The 16,675-nt window shown below is 43.1% G+C and overlaps 1 protein-coding gene and 1 long non-coding RNA gene across 2 annotated transcripts; one reads left to right on the forward strand and one right to left on the reverse strand.

Moving 5' to 3' along the window:
* Nucleotides 1–2,158: 2,158 nt before the first annotated feature.
* LOC120703767 lies at nt 2,159–3,418 on the forward strand. The gene is made up of 2 exons (XR_005687224.1): nt 2,159–2,355; nt 2,969–3,418. It is a non-coding gene; the product is annotated as an uncharacterized LOC120703767 (long non-coding RNA).
* Nucleotides 3,419–4,425: 1,007 nt separating this feature from the next.
* Nucleotides 4,426–9,507, reverse strand: LOC120703765 (histone deacetylase 1). Its single transcript, XM_039987934.1, has 7 exons — nt 8,813–9,507; nt 8,275–8,715; nt 6,962–7,192; nt 5,968–6,059; nt 5,808–5,871; nt 5,081–5,161; nt 4,426–4,885 (listed from the first exon to the last, which is right to left on the reverse strand). The coding sequence occupies exons 1-7, from the start codon at nt 9,350–9,352 to the stop codon at nt 4,778–4,780; spliced, it is 1,557 nt and encodes a 518-aa protein (XP_039843868.1). The 5' UTR covers nt 9,353–9,507; the 3' UTR covers nt 4,426–4,777.
* Between the last annotated feature and the right edge of the window lie 7,168 nt (nt 9,508–16,675).

The raw sequence follows: 16,675 nt of genomic DNA on the forward strand, positions 1-16,675 counted from the left end.
GAGACTTTGTATTGGATTTGATTGGGAAAGGAGGCCCCATCCTTCTTGTGCCATCTGGGCTTTTTGAATCAATCCAATCCCCTCATTTTTGTGCCCTTGTGTGATGGATCTTGATTTCATTTTTTGTGCACATGATTGCGAGGATTCTACGAGCTCTTTGTTATGAATCCCGAGCTTCTAGTCCTATCTCAAACCCACTGGAATCACGAGCTCTTTCGAATTGGATTTCTTGAGGTCTTGAGAAAACCCCACCCCTTTTGATCTCATCCTGAAATTCTCGTGCTATGAAGATCTTTAGGGCGAGATCCCTTGGGGATATGTTCACGGGATAGGTACGAAGCTTTCCTCCAAGTTTCATCAGATTTGGACGTGATTTGCTCAAGATTCGTGGTTTGAAGACTTATTCACGGGTTTTTCTGGGTGCCAACCGGTCAGACCGGACAGCAAGACCGGTCAGACCGGTCTAGCCGTGTTCAGCCCCGACCGGTCCGTTGCACCGGTCAGACCGGTCCAGGCAGACAGGACTGTTGTTTTCCCGATTCGCTTCCGATTTGCTTCTGAGTCTTCGCTCACTCGTTCTAGGCCTTTTGTGTTGGCTTAGCTTTTCCATAGCTATTCCAAACTTTGGTCAGAATGCTTGAGAGCTTGGGTGATTTTGGGATATAGGCCGACGGTTTGAATTTCGAGAGAAATATTGATCGGCTCCCATTTACCCCTATCTGGTCGCCATTTTCGGTCCCTCAATAACTTTTAAGTTGTTGAGTTTCAAAATACAAAAACCATATGAATAGAGTTGTCTTGAAAAATACTTTAATAAAATATAAATATATCATTTTGTGATAAATATTTTTATAAAAATAAGAAGTCAAAGTTTGACTTTGGAGACCATGTCGCTGTCTGAAACGACTTTCTTTTCGTGCAGTGAGGGAGTACGTAAAAAAGGCAGCACCCTTTGTATCGGATCCACAATTCATCGTACTGGCCATGTTAGCATCATCTTCCATGCAGGAACAAACGAACAATGTGCTGATAGTGATAGGACGTTTCCGCTGCAGCTCCAACATATCTGCGCTGATGGACCAAAATATCGGCTGACGTGCGAAAATGAAATTTACTCGAGCAAAATAACTGGCCATCAATAAAACCAAAACATCGCGCCTAACGCTTCTCGTCAAGTCGCTCGGATCTTCGCTGATCCAGTCATGGGCTTGTCGCACGCACTCACCAGCTGACCCCGCTGCCCAGCGCCACGGGCACCAGGCCACCAGCCGCCTGCAGCACCAGGCCAACAGGCCACCTCTCGAGTCCTGCTCATGCATGATAGTCACGGGATTGCTAATTTAATTATTTACTAGAGTTTTACTGTGTGACAATATCTATTTTCACTCTTTGAGGGCTATAGAGATTCATCGTGGAAATTGGGCCCAAGGGTTATTCGTGACAATTTCTATTTTCATTCTACGACGTTTTTTAAGGTTTGTCATAGAAATTGGGTCCACATTAGAGCCTGTATGGGCTATCTGCAAATCTGTGACGAAAGTTCAGAAATCGTCATAGATCCTATTGGTTTATGATGGTTTTCGTAAACATCACCGAAAATTCATCATGGATTAAAGAATTTCTTGTAGTGTACTCGCTAGCAATTCCATAAATCAAATCTCACCCACGCGGGTTACCTCTCCGACAGCACCCCTCGGGATGACCTTTTCTCCAGCCTAACTTTGATGACGCTAGGGGATTTACAATATGGCAGTTTTCGTGAGTTGTGGTGAGGGAAATGCAGGCTCTAGTGGATTTATATATATGGGCCTATGATATTTTACTGTTTTTTTCTGTAAAAAGGGTTTAAGTTTACAGCAAATTTATTTATCCCACCTGTTTTTCCAAACTTTTAATTTGGTCGTGTTTGATGGTCCAAAGCGGTGTGCATGATGGAACCGTACTACCATAGAATATTGGATTAGAGGTGGGCGGGCGCCAACCGTGCTCTACTCTGTCCCATTTTTTTCCCGTGCGTGCCGGAAAGGCGTGGACCCGCACAGGACCCGGCAGACCTAATGGGTTGTGTTCCATCACGTGAAAAATAGAACACATTACCGACATGCAGAATGTGCGGTCAAAATCATCCAACTCTGGACCATGCCTGCCAATATAAGTAGGGCAAGAGGCTGGTAGCAAATCGTACCTTGAATTTTGTCTATCGTGTTAGCAAGCTGCTAACACGGCCCATCTCCCCTCTTGAACCCCTACTAGAAACCTCATCCATGTTGCCGAGCATCTGGCAGGTTTGGACGAGGTCCATCATGGTGGTTTGTATCATTTTTCTGGCGCTTGTAATGATCTGCAGTGGCGACAGTAAGTGTCCACAACGCCTTTTTTTTCTTTCCCAATTCTTTTTCTATAAGGACCCATTCATACTAATACTATGATAACATGATACAAAGATTTGAGATCTCCCGTTCTAGATATTAGAAAATTGATCTTTTGTAGAAGAAAGCTAACATCGGGGCGATGTTTCCGTCAGAGATGTTGGGCCTCGAGAGAGAAGAGGCCACGACGAAGACACCGGAGATTCCTATTCTAACGCTCAAGAATCCAACGGATTCGTGAGATTGACGCCACACCTAACAACGTTAAATCTGCAGATAATTATGGGCGAATGCGATAGATGTGGGTAATCTGCATTATTAGCTAATTTTTTGGGGGAGGTCTGATTAAATTTCTGAATTAGTTAATCGATTACAGACATTTTGAGTCTTGTAGGAGTAACTTATAGCGCACATTAAGAAACATATAGAGCTTCATTCATTGATAAACTATAACAATGTCTGTTCTGTAACAGCTAGCTAGGAAAAAAAATAGTATCAACTTCTAACATGCGTAAAAAAATGAAATGTTATACAGTTTATTATGCAAAAAAGAAATTAATCGATTGCCTTCCTGTTGTGCCATCTTCTCATTTATGCAGAAGGTCAGGATTCAGGCGGACCGTATGAAACTGGTCCTCCGAGACCTCACTCTCCGTACTTGCACTACCCAGCAAGGCCATAAATATCCCGGTGGAGAAATCACCAGGTGGTGTTGTGTCAGCATCAAGGGGTGCACAGGTGTTTATTGGGGCCCTTTTGCATATGATGACGCGGGACACGTGAAGAGCTGATACTCAATTACGTACGCCCGTAAAGGAAAAAGACGTTATATATAATAATAAGCTTACAAATAGTTAATAGTAAAATAACGGCCTTTTTTTTCTTTCTCCCGGTTAGTGTGAGATAGTAACTCACAAAATATATTCATTTCAAGCTTTCTTTTTCTTTTGAAAGCAGCTTTGAAGCTTTCTTGTATCACCCAAAGTGGAAACTTATGTATATGACATAAAACTTTCAGGTATTCTTCTCAAAAAAAAAAACTTTAAGGTGGAAACTTATGTATATGACATAAAACAGAATGGGTTCTCAACCTCTTGCTTATCAGAGGTGATTGATTAGCGGTGGTGGCGTGGCTTTAGTCATATGCTACTCGTGATAGATATACTGCACCCATCTCAAATTATAGGTTATGTTTTTATGACATTTTTAGATATATATTTTTTTGTTAAGCATCCAAATACGTGTTAGGTCCACAATAATCAGATGCTACAGGAATATTTTGGACAAACGACTGAGGCCTTTCAATAAGATGCTAAGATGCGGCATGAATATTTTGGAAACGAAAACTTACTTTTGAATCCTTTGAGTAAGGGAGTCGAAATAGAATTGTAGAAATGTAACACCCTAAAATTTACTTCTAAAAGTGTCTAGGTTAGTCCTATAATCTTCAGATTCTAAAAAGATTAATTTTGCAATATTTAAAACTAACCATAAGCTCTAATTTGATCTGTTGCATTCATGGTGGTGCATATTTTATTTTTGTATGATTGTGTATTGCTACTGTTATTCACTTTTGTCGTCATATATGTGAAATTTTAATCCTAGCGCATATATGATTTATGGCTCAATTTATTCCTTCAAAATCAGGCATGATAAAAAAAACAAAAGTATATTCTAGAGCACTTTCTAAACTTGTAAAATTAGTCCAACCAAACTAGTACATCCTAAATTGGTAAAATTGTAAATCTGGATCAAAATTGGCAACCATGTGTTCCATCACCAACCCCTCTGCCCTCTTCTCCTGTGTTCTCACTGCATCTGCGTTCAGTGGAGAACACATTGCATATGGAAGAAACTACGACACAATCAGCAAGACAGTAAGCAAGCCACACCTTCATCAATAAGAAATTAAGAATGCAACTGAGGGCAAAATAAGAAACGGTGTGACCGGCTCACCATTAGTAAACTAGCATTTGTAAACAAAAATTTTCCAATTAATAGGCTACCATAAGCTCCGATCCAGGCAATTAGAGACACAACATATTACAAAGTGACATGCGCCAAAAGTGCCATCTACGCAAAAAAACACTGCTCTTGGTCCACACAATTTAATAACATCAATAATCAATTCCTCTGCAGCAGCTAACATCAATTCCTCTGCAGCAGCTAGAGGTTTAAGGATAAAGCTTCCATGACGAAACAACCATCATTTGCACATGTTGGAAACACAAATGTAATGAACAAAACATAATGAGCCAAGATGCATAATCTGGTCGTGTCACATTTGTTTCAGCTCCCTGCTTCAGTTTTTTCGACTGCCATAGCTTGCCTACGGTCAATGAACTTGCACAAAAAGAATCTACAGGCTACGGATGCAATGGCATCAGGTACTAAGTTAAGGTGCATAATCATGGTTTCTGGTTCATCGTTGGTTGGTCCTGCAATTTGTTTGAGATCTCTGTTTCAACTTTCGGAGCACCTGGTTCGTCTATGGCCATTGGACTTGTATCATTAGGCTGCAAAATAATAATAACCGGAGAAAAATGCTTTGGTTAGGGACTAGAGTACAGGAGGAGAATATTATATACAGAGGAAAAGGCAGCTGTGCTTAGGGACTTGAGTCCAGATTCTGTATGTACTCTAAGCATGTCCCCTGGAACTTTTGATTAGTTGACAGATTCGATATTCACATGGACAAAAAGAACACTTACCAGTGTTTGTTTTGAGGAACCAACTCCATCAGCCACAGGTACACTGCCTCTTGAATGTTCTGCAGCTACACTATTAACATCCTATACGGTACAAAAAGAGAACAAAAATGTCACTAACAGATAATGATATGTAACTAAGGAAATAAAAAACACATGCATCATATTCTTGCAAAAGATCCTAATATTGTTTCAACAAATATAATGACATCAAATTTGTGTCACGAGAATTTATTCAAGGTAGCTGATTCCTTCATAGGAGTATTCCAGAATACAAACATAATGACATCAAATTTGTGTCACCAAAAGTATTTATTCAAGTTAGCTGATTCTAACTGTCCAACATGTAGTAAGAACTACTGTACCATGTGCACTGGCATGCCACGGCAGCACATCACATAGCAGAAGTGCTCATATCTATATATTACTAAAGCAAGTAAGGTTTTCAACTAAATTTTTGGTTTGGTCCGTCTCGTGTGATTGACAGGTGGGTCTTAATCTATCCCGTATGCGAATCGAACCAGCCCCCTCCATCCACGACTCGATCACGTAGATCCCTACAAATTAACGCACGGGCATGTATATGTATCCGATAATTATACCAACTTTGTCCGTAGCAACGCACGGGCATAATTACCTAGTATCTTCCTATTCAAGTACCAATTACATAACAAAAAAAAATCACACTCATAGATCATGTAAATTAACACAAATTCAAAACGAAAAATACCAGATCAGTTGCCTCTGTCTCAGAAGGTTCTTTCTTCATTCTTACACCTTGTATGCTGCTTCTCCTATGATACAAAAAAGGCGCATGGAATAATACAACTACCTGAAGCGGTTGCTGCTATAATCACATTAATGTTGAAGAAACAAGTAAAAATAATAACCTTCCAGAGTCCTCAAGAGGCTTGGCATCATTCATTTCCACATCAGAATCAGCATCGCGTCTTTCATCAGGGTTCTCTTTATCTTCATCTTGCTGTATAAAACAGGAACATAGATTAGTCATAATATGATGAATCATTTATCTATTGCATGAAGAACCCCCAGGTCACATCTCCCACCATAGTGGCAGCCAGATGGGATGAACCTTTTGTTCAATTCTGCATTTGTACACACCATGGAATTGCATCTCTTGTTGAGTTGCATTTTGAGTTTTGTGTTGCATTTTTCAACTTTTGGGTGTTGTGTTTTTTGTGATTGCACTTCATGATAGGTTGAATTTGTTGTTGTCGTTATGTTTAGGGCTTCCCTTTTTTTTCCCTTTTGTTGCTGAGCATTTCAAGGTGTTTGTAGTTTCTCCATGTGGTTCTCTATGCAACCCGGGCTGCACTTTTAGGGACAGTATAGAGTTCATCAGAACCTCCTCTGTCTGCTGCATGCAAGCTTCATTAAACCAGTGAGCCAGCGAACCTACATGGCTACATCTTTACATGGTTCTTCCTTATTTCATTCCAACTTTTGCAGTTCAACTAGTAGTTCTGGTTTCTGGATCTGTGCTGAACGTACCAATAGAACTATACAACGAAAAGGAAAGCAGATAGCAGAAAAGGCAAGGATAGCCTGCCAAACTACATGCGCACGACCAGACCAGGATTACATGAACAGGGTGTTTGATCATTTATCGAAACAAGTAGCAAGCAACATCACTCCCCAAATAATTGAACATTGCGGTGCCATTTAAGTCACAACTTTCAATGGGTTTTTCTCATCACCAGTTACTAGGGAGCTGCTGGCCTAGTTATCCCAAAAAGACATTCTGAAATTCAGGGTGGTCATGCTCATAGCAGCTCTATTACAGAGCTCCTATCTTTGTTTGACCTATTTTAAAGGATAAACAACAGAATGCAACTAATTTATTGCTTGTAACAGAATGCTCACCTCAGGTAACTCAGTCTCTGGAGGTCGCTCTTGAAATTGGACACTAGGAGAATGTCGGAGTTTTGATAGATTATCAAGAAGTTTTGATCTTATATCATCCAATTGATGTCGTGTGTTTTTGTTCTCCATGTTACTTGGAGCAACATGTAGAGTGTAATCTGGACCAAAATACTCATAATACTCATTAGCGGGCATCTTGTCAGTGAGCTCATGACCCAGGGCAACTCCTGTCTGCTCAAAAAAAATGTGAAGGAAAAAAGGATCAATAAAGGTAACTAAGAATATTAAGCAAGGCAATATTAGGCCCCAATCACTCATCAATATATTAGATAGTCTTATCTAATTTCATTGATAAGAGAACAATCTACTGTATAATTGGGTGAATGAATTGGAACTTGGAAGAGCTAGTCTTTGAAGAAAAAAGGGAAAAAAGTATTCAGTTCAGACACAAGTTGTTCACATATAATTAAACTTCTATATCACATGATAAATAATGAAAATCAAATTCTTATGGCATTTTAGTAGACTAAAAAAAACATCATGTGAACTATAGGAAAACGACACTAGTTACCACTCCTCGAGTAAAAAACTGGATAGCAACATTACAAATAACTTCTGTAAAAAGTAAGATGCTTCATGCGAACACAGGCAAAAAAGTTTGCAGAATCCATCATACTTTGCAGATTAGTTCAAAAAAATCATTCTGATATTTCAAATATTACTCTAAAATATCCTAATAAATCAAAACAAAGATATAACAGAATTAGGAACACGTGCAGCAATCAACAAATATTTTTTACTTTTGCACAAAGGTAGACTGAAGCCAAGGGGCTTTACTGTGTCTACAGCAAAGTTGATGCCAGAGGACAAGGGGAGTAGTATGGAAACTGAAAATTACTTATAGCTTTTAAAAGAGAAAAAAAGAAATATTAGAAAATTAGTTAGCTACATTGTTATAAACTGACAACACATAAGTACTAGAAACATTATAAGTAAAGTTGGAGAAAATGAATTTAATTAAAGCATACATAACCTGATTTAAAAGACTATTTGTTGTCTTTGAAATAAATAGAAAATACAGCTGAAAAGGAAACTCCACATAACATATTACTTTTACACGAGTATTCATAATTGTCAGCCACTGTACCAGCCCTACCTCACATTTTAGGTAGATTTTTGTGCTAATACAATGCAATAACTTTATTATTTCACATAACTAATTAGACAACACTGAAATAAGTACAATAACAAACAAATGAAAAGGCATTACAAAATGTGTTTTCCTCCATGAAGGAAACACCCTTGTTACACACCTCATAGCACCAACATCGTGCAACATTTCTTATGGTATATCCACCACCACCAAGCAGCAACAGCGGGACATTGAAGGACCTCATGAATCTCACACATTCCGCATGCCCCTTAATAGATAGGTTGAAACAGCCCAACCTATCACCCGACAAGGAATCGGCACCGCACTGAAGCACGACGGCACCAGGGTTGAAGACCTCCATCACCTTGCCCATTATCGGCTTGAACAATGACTGGTAGCTCTCGTCATCAATACCATCATCCAACGGGACATTCAGTGAGTAGTACTTCCCCTTTGAGTGTCCAACGTCACGAATGTCCCCTGTCCCAGGGAAATAATCCCCAAACTTGTGGAACGAGACCGTCATCACCCTGTCCGTGGTGTAAAATGCCTCCTCCACGCCGTCCCCGTGGTGGATATCAATATCGACGTACAGAACGCGCTGCAATGCAATTACAGAATACAGTAATTCCATCCATCCTAATGCTGATTTCGATTTTTTCCAAATAAATAAAAAAATCCAAGAGTGTTTGGCATACCTGGTGGTACTTGAGGAGCTCGAGGATGGCGAGGACGATGTCATTGACATAGCAGAAGCCGGAGGCCTCGCACTTCTTGGCGTGGTGGAGCCCGCCGGCCCAGTTGATGGCGATGTCGTGGCCGTGGTTGAGCTTGACGGCGCCCCCAACGGATCCCCCCGCGTAGGTCTGGCAGAAGCTGTAGAGCCCGTCGAAGACGGGGCAGTCCTCGCCGACGTTGAACCGCTTGAGCGCGCGGATCTGGTCCTGCTGCGTCTCGGGGGTGACGGAGCGGAGGAAGGCGACGTAGTCGTCGGCGTGGAAGCGGCAGAGGTCGCGGTCGCGGGCGGGGTGGGGGCGGAGCACCTGCATCTGGTCGAGGAGGCCGTAGCGGCCGAGCAGCGCGTGGGTCATGCGGATGCGGTGCGGCTTCATCGGGTGGCCCTGCCCGTAGTAGTAGTTGCCCACCTCCGCGTCGTAGAAGTAGCAGACGCGGCGCTTCGAGCCGTCCGCGCCGGTGGTCGGCAGGGAGTTCCCGCCGCCGCCGGCCGACGCGTCCATCCTCCCGCCGGATTCGCGGCGGCGGCGGCGCTCTCTCTCCAGCCGGCGCTTTTGGGCTTGGGCGGCGGCGGCGTTTGAGTTGGGGCCTTGGGGGCTGGGGCAATGGGCACGGTAGGGCCACCGGGGGCCCGTTCGGGTGGGGTGAGTATCTGGGGAGGGGCAGCCGTTTATCTAGCCCGCAATGGGCATCTTCTACCGTTTCTTTCGTGGATGTGCTTTAAGATCCGCGCTTTTTCACTTTAGTAGGATTATATGCTCCACTATACTCTTTTTTTTAGAAACGTTTTACTACTCCTTTTGTGTAACTAGCAAGATGCCGGTATGTTGCAACAGGTATTTTGCCTAAACAAATCATCAGCTTTATGTCGTGACCGTGCAAGGCATTGATTGCTTGGATTCTGATTGGGATTCGATTGATTTGATTTGTCCGGTTTCGATTAGATTTATAATTAGAATTCCAATTAACGGACTAAGGAATCATTGCTTATACTTTAGAAATTGTGTATATGGTATTATACTCATCAAGAACTGATTCTACATGGTTTCGGACTTTCGGTTCTTATGGGTCCACCTATCAACGACTTGTGACGAACCAAAAGTCAGTAGAAATAATCCGCTCTTTATAAATAGATAAAAATAAAAATTAGGGTTACCAAATACCGAGATCTCTTTTTTTTTGAGAAAAGATAAATCTGCTTTTATAGAAAGCTGATAAGAGTACATTACAAGCCAACAACGACTCTCGCTAGGGACACCAGCTGACCATGACGCACAAAAAGCATAAGCATCTAGCAAAGGTTCAAACTGCACACGAGCAAAGTAAAACCAGGCAAACAAAGAAAATTAAAGGCAAGTTCCTTCATCCGTGGTACTACTCGCTGCCTCAAAACCCCCCAGTCAGGACTCCACCAAGGTTATGTGTTCATCCATTCTTCTCCCGTCAGCATCCTTCGAGAGCATGCGCCACCTCTAATGACAAGACGAGATTTGAAAAATAAGCTTAATTGGGTGTGTAGGGAAGACACCCTCAATCATCATCTTGTTACGACATTTCCAGAGCACCTAAAAGATCTATAATTTTGATGTTGTGCAAAAATTGATTAGACCAAAGGTTAAAGAGTTATTTTGAAAACATAGGAAGAATTTTGAATTTTAATGGAATTTTGTCTTTTCCAAATCAAATTCACCTTAAATTTAGACTGAAATGTAAAATTTTCTGCCATGTAATGATTACACTGAATTTTGCAAATAAACCCTCCACAAAAGCAACATTTACCCCTTTTATTCAAATTAAACTATAGAAAAGACCTTGCATAAATTCATATTTACACATTTAACCTTATATTTTTAAAATAAGACACTTTTGCAAGCAATTTAAGCACATGATGCATAAAAGAAATACAGTTCTACTGTGCAGACACCTAGGGTGTCACAAAATTCCCAAATTTACTGGGCGTACCGGTCAGACCGGTCCCATGACCGATCAGACCGGTCGAACCGGTCAGATCGCCGTTGTGGCCGGTCAGGCCGGTCGACTTGTTATCGGTCTTCTTCTTGTCTTGCCCCCTGAGTATTTTTTCGCCTTGATAGGTCTGCAATGTCAGCTTCTTTTCAGGTATTTCATCACCAATAATTACATTCTTCCCTTTTGTCGATTCGGCTTGACTTGGCCGAAATAAAACTTTGGGATTATTTAATTCCAACATATGCTCCGAAAAAGGATTCTGATCAATCTGCATATTAGGAATAACCAATCGTCATTCATTAATGGCTGATTGAATTTGTCTACGTAACACATTGCTATCATTAGTGGCATGCGAGAAAGTATTATGAAATTTGCAATATGCTCGCCGCTTCAGCTCTTCAAGCGGCGGTAGAGTATGTGACATCTTGACGTATCCAATCCTATATAACTGTTGTCGGTCGAAACCCACAGGCGAGCAGCGACAGGCAACACGAAGAGCCGGGAGGTTGCTGGGGCGCTGGCAGGCACTGCTCCCTCGTCGACGGCCCGCAATTCCAGCGCGCGCCGCGGCTTGTTGAAGACGCAGGCGTGCCACCTGACCTATACCCGATCAGGAAGGTGCGAACGTGCTTGCAACGATTAGCCTGCATACACAAACACGTGGAAACATAAGTCCGAGCCGTGGTCGGCTCCCCGGGATGACTCTTGCACCGGCTTTAAAGAGCCGATCGAGTCCCGGTGTCAGATTGGATCTGCATCTATCCGGATACGATAAAATAAGCAAATAACTGTAAAGCTGCTTTAATTAAATCTAACTAATCTAATCCACGATGGTAAAAGCTCCACTGCTAGATCGGAACATCCTACACGTGACTGGGCCTAATGAACATAACAGACAAATAAATCATAACCCAAAACAGAGGCCTAAGAACTAGCAAGAGCCGATTCCCGGAACAATCCCTATCAAGGCTAAGATAAAGCATCTACTACACCACCAGATCATCCAACCCGTTTGCAAGGCCTAACCTAGCAGATATTACGCCAACTCTTAAGATAAGAGCAAACCATAACAGATTAGATCTATTAGACATAAAAGAAGCAGGGTGTTGCATCTGTGCAACTAATTCTATGCGACAAGAACTAGCATAAGATTGAAACGATGTTGTCGGTCGAAACCCACCGGCGAGCAGCGACGGGCAACACGAAGAGCCGGGAGGTCGCCGGGGCGCTGGCAGGCACTGCACCCTCGTCGACGGCCCGCAATTCCGTCACGCGCCCGGAGATTCTGTGGAAAGCCGGGCGTGCCACCAGACCTATACCCGATCAGGAGGGTGCGAACGTGCTCCAAACAGTTTCCTGCATACAAAGACACGTGTAAACGTAAGTCCGAGCCGTGGTCGGCTCCCCGGGACGACTCTTGCATCGGCTTTACAGAGCCGATCGAGTCCCGGTGTCAGATTGGATCTGTATCTATCCGGATATTGATGAATAAAGCAAATGACTATAAAGCTGCTTTAATTAAATCTAACTAATCTAATCTACGATGGTAACAGCTTCACTGCTAGATCGGAACATCCTACACGTGACTGGGCCTAATGAACGTAACAGACAACTAAACCATAACCCAAAATAGAGGCCTAAGAACTAGCAAGAGCCGATTCCCGGAACAATCCCTATCAAGACTAAGACAAAGCATCTACTATACCACCGGATCATCCAATCCGTTTGCAAGGCCTAACCTAGCAGATATTACGTCAACTCTTAAGACAAGAGCAAACCATAACAGATTAGATCTACTAAATATAAAAGAAGCAGGGTGTTGCCTCTGTGCAACTAATTCTATGCGACAAGAACTAGCATAAGATTGAAACGTGACTGCACAGAGACAACATGATATTCGTAGATGATAAGCAACGAAGCACAATAGATCTACTAAAAGCCATGCTACGAACATCAAGATAACTAATACTACTCGCCATAAAAAACGCTTCAGTACGAGTAATACCAAGGTAAAAGCAAGAACAATACTGCCTTGATCGCAGCATGGCACTTACTTGGATGAAACCCTAGGATTAGGGGTGGCGATGCGCCGAGAGTTGTTGTTTGCGAGACGTGATGACGCTCGCTCTTCATGAATAACATAGGGTATATATTTATAGTCCGGAGACTTGGGAAACAATCTAAACTAATCTTGTCCCGATCGGACTCTATCTCTAATCTTGAACTAAATCTAAGATACATGGCCCATGTGGCCCAGATGCTCACGCAGGAGCCGATTTATTAGCCTTCTTCAATCTTCTGCTTTAAGCCCATCTTGCTTTCGGCCCATAAATTAATTCTGTTAATTTATAGCGATAACACATGCCCCCTGGTTTTGGCAATGATAGTTCCAAAACCAATCCGTCGCTTCATCTTCCCGTTAATGCTCATTAAACACACTGCAACCACCAAAGAAGACGCAACGTCTCTGCAACTGGCTCCTCGTAGAATGCGAAACTGTTGATCCGTCTTCCATCTTTTCACTATTTAACCTCGCCCCGAATCGGCTCTTCTTCACAGCAAACTCCTTCTCCCTCCCAAAACCAGTAGCACAGAAAAACCCCAATCCACCAACACCAGCAATGGCGATCTCTTCTTCCTCCGGCTCCAACTCCTTTGGAGATTCCTCTTATTCCTCTTCTCCCTCTTCTTCCCCCCTCCCTGCTTCTTCCATCGACTCCATTCCGGAGAGTCGGGAACCGACGCCGAAGTGGGACCCAACTGCAGCGCATGAAGCGTTGGCTCCTCTGCACTGGGATGCAGAGGAGTTCGACTTTGGGGTCGTCTCCGAGGAGGATGAGCCCATGACTGAAGGAGAAGACCTCCGGCTCCTGTTCCAGGAGGAGTCGGAGAAAAGCGAAGAGGAAGACCCTTCTTCGGACGGAGTCGATTCCTCCTCGGAAGAGGAGATCGACTCCCCTTCCTACGACGACGAGCCGATGGGCGGAAAGCCCTTTCGGTTCCTCGGGTCCTCCGAAGAGGACAGCGAGGAGGAGTAGAGCGGCGGCGGCGACGGCTGGAGCGACTTCGGGTCCGAAGGCGGCAGCAGCGATGACGACGACGACGACAGCGACGATGACGGCAGCGGGGATGCGCCAGCCCGAAGCCCCAAGCGCCGTAGGTACTAGGTACCTACGAACAGTAGTAGTAGCATTGTAGGTGTATAATCACAAAGCCGAAGGATTATTTCCTTTGTAAAATCGGCTTTCCTTGTACTGATCTCGTATCAATGAAATCAATTTCCTTTAATTCCGTGTGTCTTCGTTTACTTCCCCAAAAGCCGATGGGAATGCATCAGGCTTCTATAAATATCCAAGAGCCGACGAAATTCAAACTAGAAGCAACCCGCACAAGAATAGAGTATCACTTCCAACTTGAACCGAACCCGACGAACTCTCAAATTCGAGCGCAATTCGAAAACTAAGCTATACAAATTCGAGCAAGAACTCTCCAAGCAGTCGGAATTCGAATCAGAACCCACAGCAACCAAACCCTAAGTCAACGGATCTGTACCATGGCAGATTCTGCAGCTCAGACGACAAGCTCTGCAATCGATGATGCGGCAATCTACGGCCTGAAGGTAATATTCGGCCTAATTCTTTAGTTTTCTTCAGCTTACCAAGCCTCTGAAACTCTAAACTTTGAAACATGACACCATATGCATACTTCTGAATTTCTAAACTTCAGGTGTCAGACATCCTCCTGCCGCATCCCTCTAATCTAAAATCCTTCTGTCTTGGCCCACAAACCCATGAAAACCCCATAGATTTGATCTCTTGTGAAGCAAATAGGATCCCTTTTGTGAGTCAAAACATCAATCTGAACCTCTGGGCCGACTGCTTGAGAGCCTGGCCTAACCCCCCTTAGAGTTGGATTACATGGTACAGCAGAGTAGCAAAAACTCACATGCCCTTGTGGCAGGATTTGAACATAGCCGATGCACTTAGATTATCATTATCACCCCTTGACAAAGATAAAACCTTCTGAAAACCATCGGCTATTTTTGGTCTGATGCTCTGAACTGCTTCCTCTTTGGTCATTGACCCATGACCATTACTCTGCTAAATGTTACCATGATCACTGGCCTAGACATTAGTTCTCCTAATTCTGCTGCTAACAAAATGGCAGAAGTCCCCTTCAAACTTTCTTCCATGGTTAACTGCATAAACTGGGGCACTTACATGAACCAGCACATGAAAACAAAAGGTTCAGTGACTGAGAAAGAACACACAGCCTTCTTAAATCTTCTGTGGTCCTTCTTTAGCTCCAACCAAGAACTATCTTTCCTTGGCCTATCACCTGGCCCATGCAATCACACCGGCCTAGGCAAACTCTTCCTTGGAGAAACTTACAGAGATCTCCATTTGATAACATCTAACCTGCTTAACCACAAGAAACTGAGAACTAGAGGCCCTTGGTGGTTTATTCAGTTGTGGGCACAACTGTACTTCCAGCACCATATTCCCAACTTCCAAGGCCTGACCAAAAACTCTTTTCCTGATGAGAGTGGCAAACCAATTAGATGTACTAGTTACGGCCAAGCTTTATTTAGTCTTCCTGGCAGTAAACTGAATTCATCAGATGCAGCAAACTGGTTTAGAGTCTTCTACAAAGGACTAGATAATCCCCTCTACTTCCCATTCACTGAATCTGAATCCTTTGAAAATCCAACTGCCTTCAGATTAGATAACTTTGCCGATGATGACAGCACTCGGCATCTGTATTCTTTGATGATTCGACCTGGCTTCCTCCCCGTTGGCATCAGCACCTCTAATAGAATTATCAAGCCAGGTTATGAATCTTACCAACCAGTTATAGCAGCTCGGCAATTTGGCCTAGGACAGGTCCCTTCCCACTTTCATATTCACCACTTGGTGGAGAGCAAAGCCGATCTGCCTGATGGTCTCACCAGCTCAAGATGCTACAGCATATTCGATGACCTCCACATTCCAATACCAGCCGATCTGTCCTTCATCTCCTCATCAATCGGCTTCAGCACATGGTGGGGAATGTGAAAAACACATGTATTCAGGAAAGCTCTAGGTCCTCGACTGCAGCAGATTGATCCTGAACATGTAATCCCCGAGGAAGAGGTACTAAATTTATGTATTTTGCTCTTTCCAGATCATCCATCCTTCCACTTGTCTAATTCTAACTCACCCTGTTTGCAGCAACAAGATGGTCCAGAACCTATGACCAACAACGGGGAATCATTCCACTTTCTTCCAACTGCCCCTGATGTACTTTTCTGCAAGGGATCATCAACAATGAAGAAAGTGATAATTACTGTTTAGCCAGACTTACTTCAGTCGGCTTCCAAACGAAGACAAACTCCTGCAATCGTTGCCCCCCCCCCCTCGAATCTTGACCAAGAAAAGGAACATGATCGCGAGGCGAGTGATCAAGAAACCAGCACCAGCTTCTCCGAGTCCATCAGAGTCCAACACCAACCAGGTAACTCATCTTTCTAAAACTTCTTCTTCATTTCATATATATGTACTCTGGTTGACTATAATTCTATTTCTAGGCCGCAGCTGAAGAAATCCCCAATGCAGAAAGCCTGGAACAACATGAGATGGCTGCAACTCCTGATACACTGATGGATGCAAACGAGGAATAAACGGATACAGTCGATGTTCTTGATGTCAACACAAGCTCTAACAGGACGACTGTTCCTGAACCGCCCAACACTTCTTCTTCAGAACAGGTAACTTTACAAAACCAATTCTGAACCAGCCGATAGCCCCATAAATGCATCTTGCTCTAACTCCAGATACGCCCATTGGGCTTTGATATTTCAGGTTTGCTTTCCTTTGACC

The sequence above is a fragment of the Panicum virgatum genome, chromosome 4K (assembly GCF_016808335.1).
Source record: "Panicum virgatum strain AP13 chromosome 4K, P.virgatum_v5, whole genome shotgun sequence".
NCBI classification, from domain to species: domain Eukaryota; kingdom Viridiplantae; phylum Streptophyta; class Magnoliopsida; order Poales; family Poaceae; genus Panicum; species Panicum virgatum.

What these genes read in the sequence shown, in the direction of transcription:
- LOC120703765 (XM_039987934.1), bottom strand. Translation starts at nt 9,352, where the DNA reads ATGGACGCGTCGGCCGGCGGCGGCGGGAACTCCCTGCCGACCACCGGC. An exon ending in AGCTCCTCAAGTACCACCAG is followed by an intron (nt 8,716 to 8,812) that starts GTATGCCAAACA and finishes ATTGCATTGCAG; the next exon opens with CGCGTTCTGTACGTCGATAT. An exon ending in GTTCCTCAAAACAAACACTG is followed by an intron (nt 4,886 to 5,080) that starts GTAAGTGTTCTT and finishes ATTATTTTGCAG; the next exon opens with CCTAATGATACAAGTCCAAT.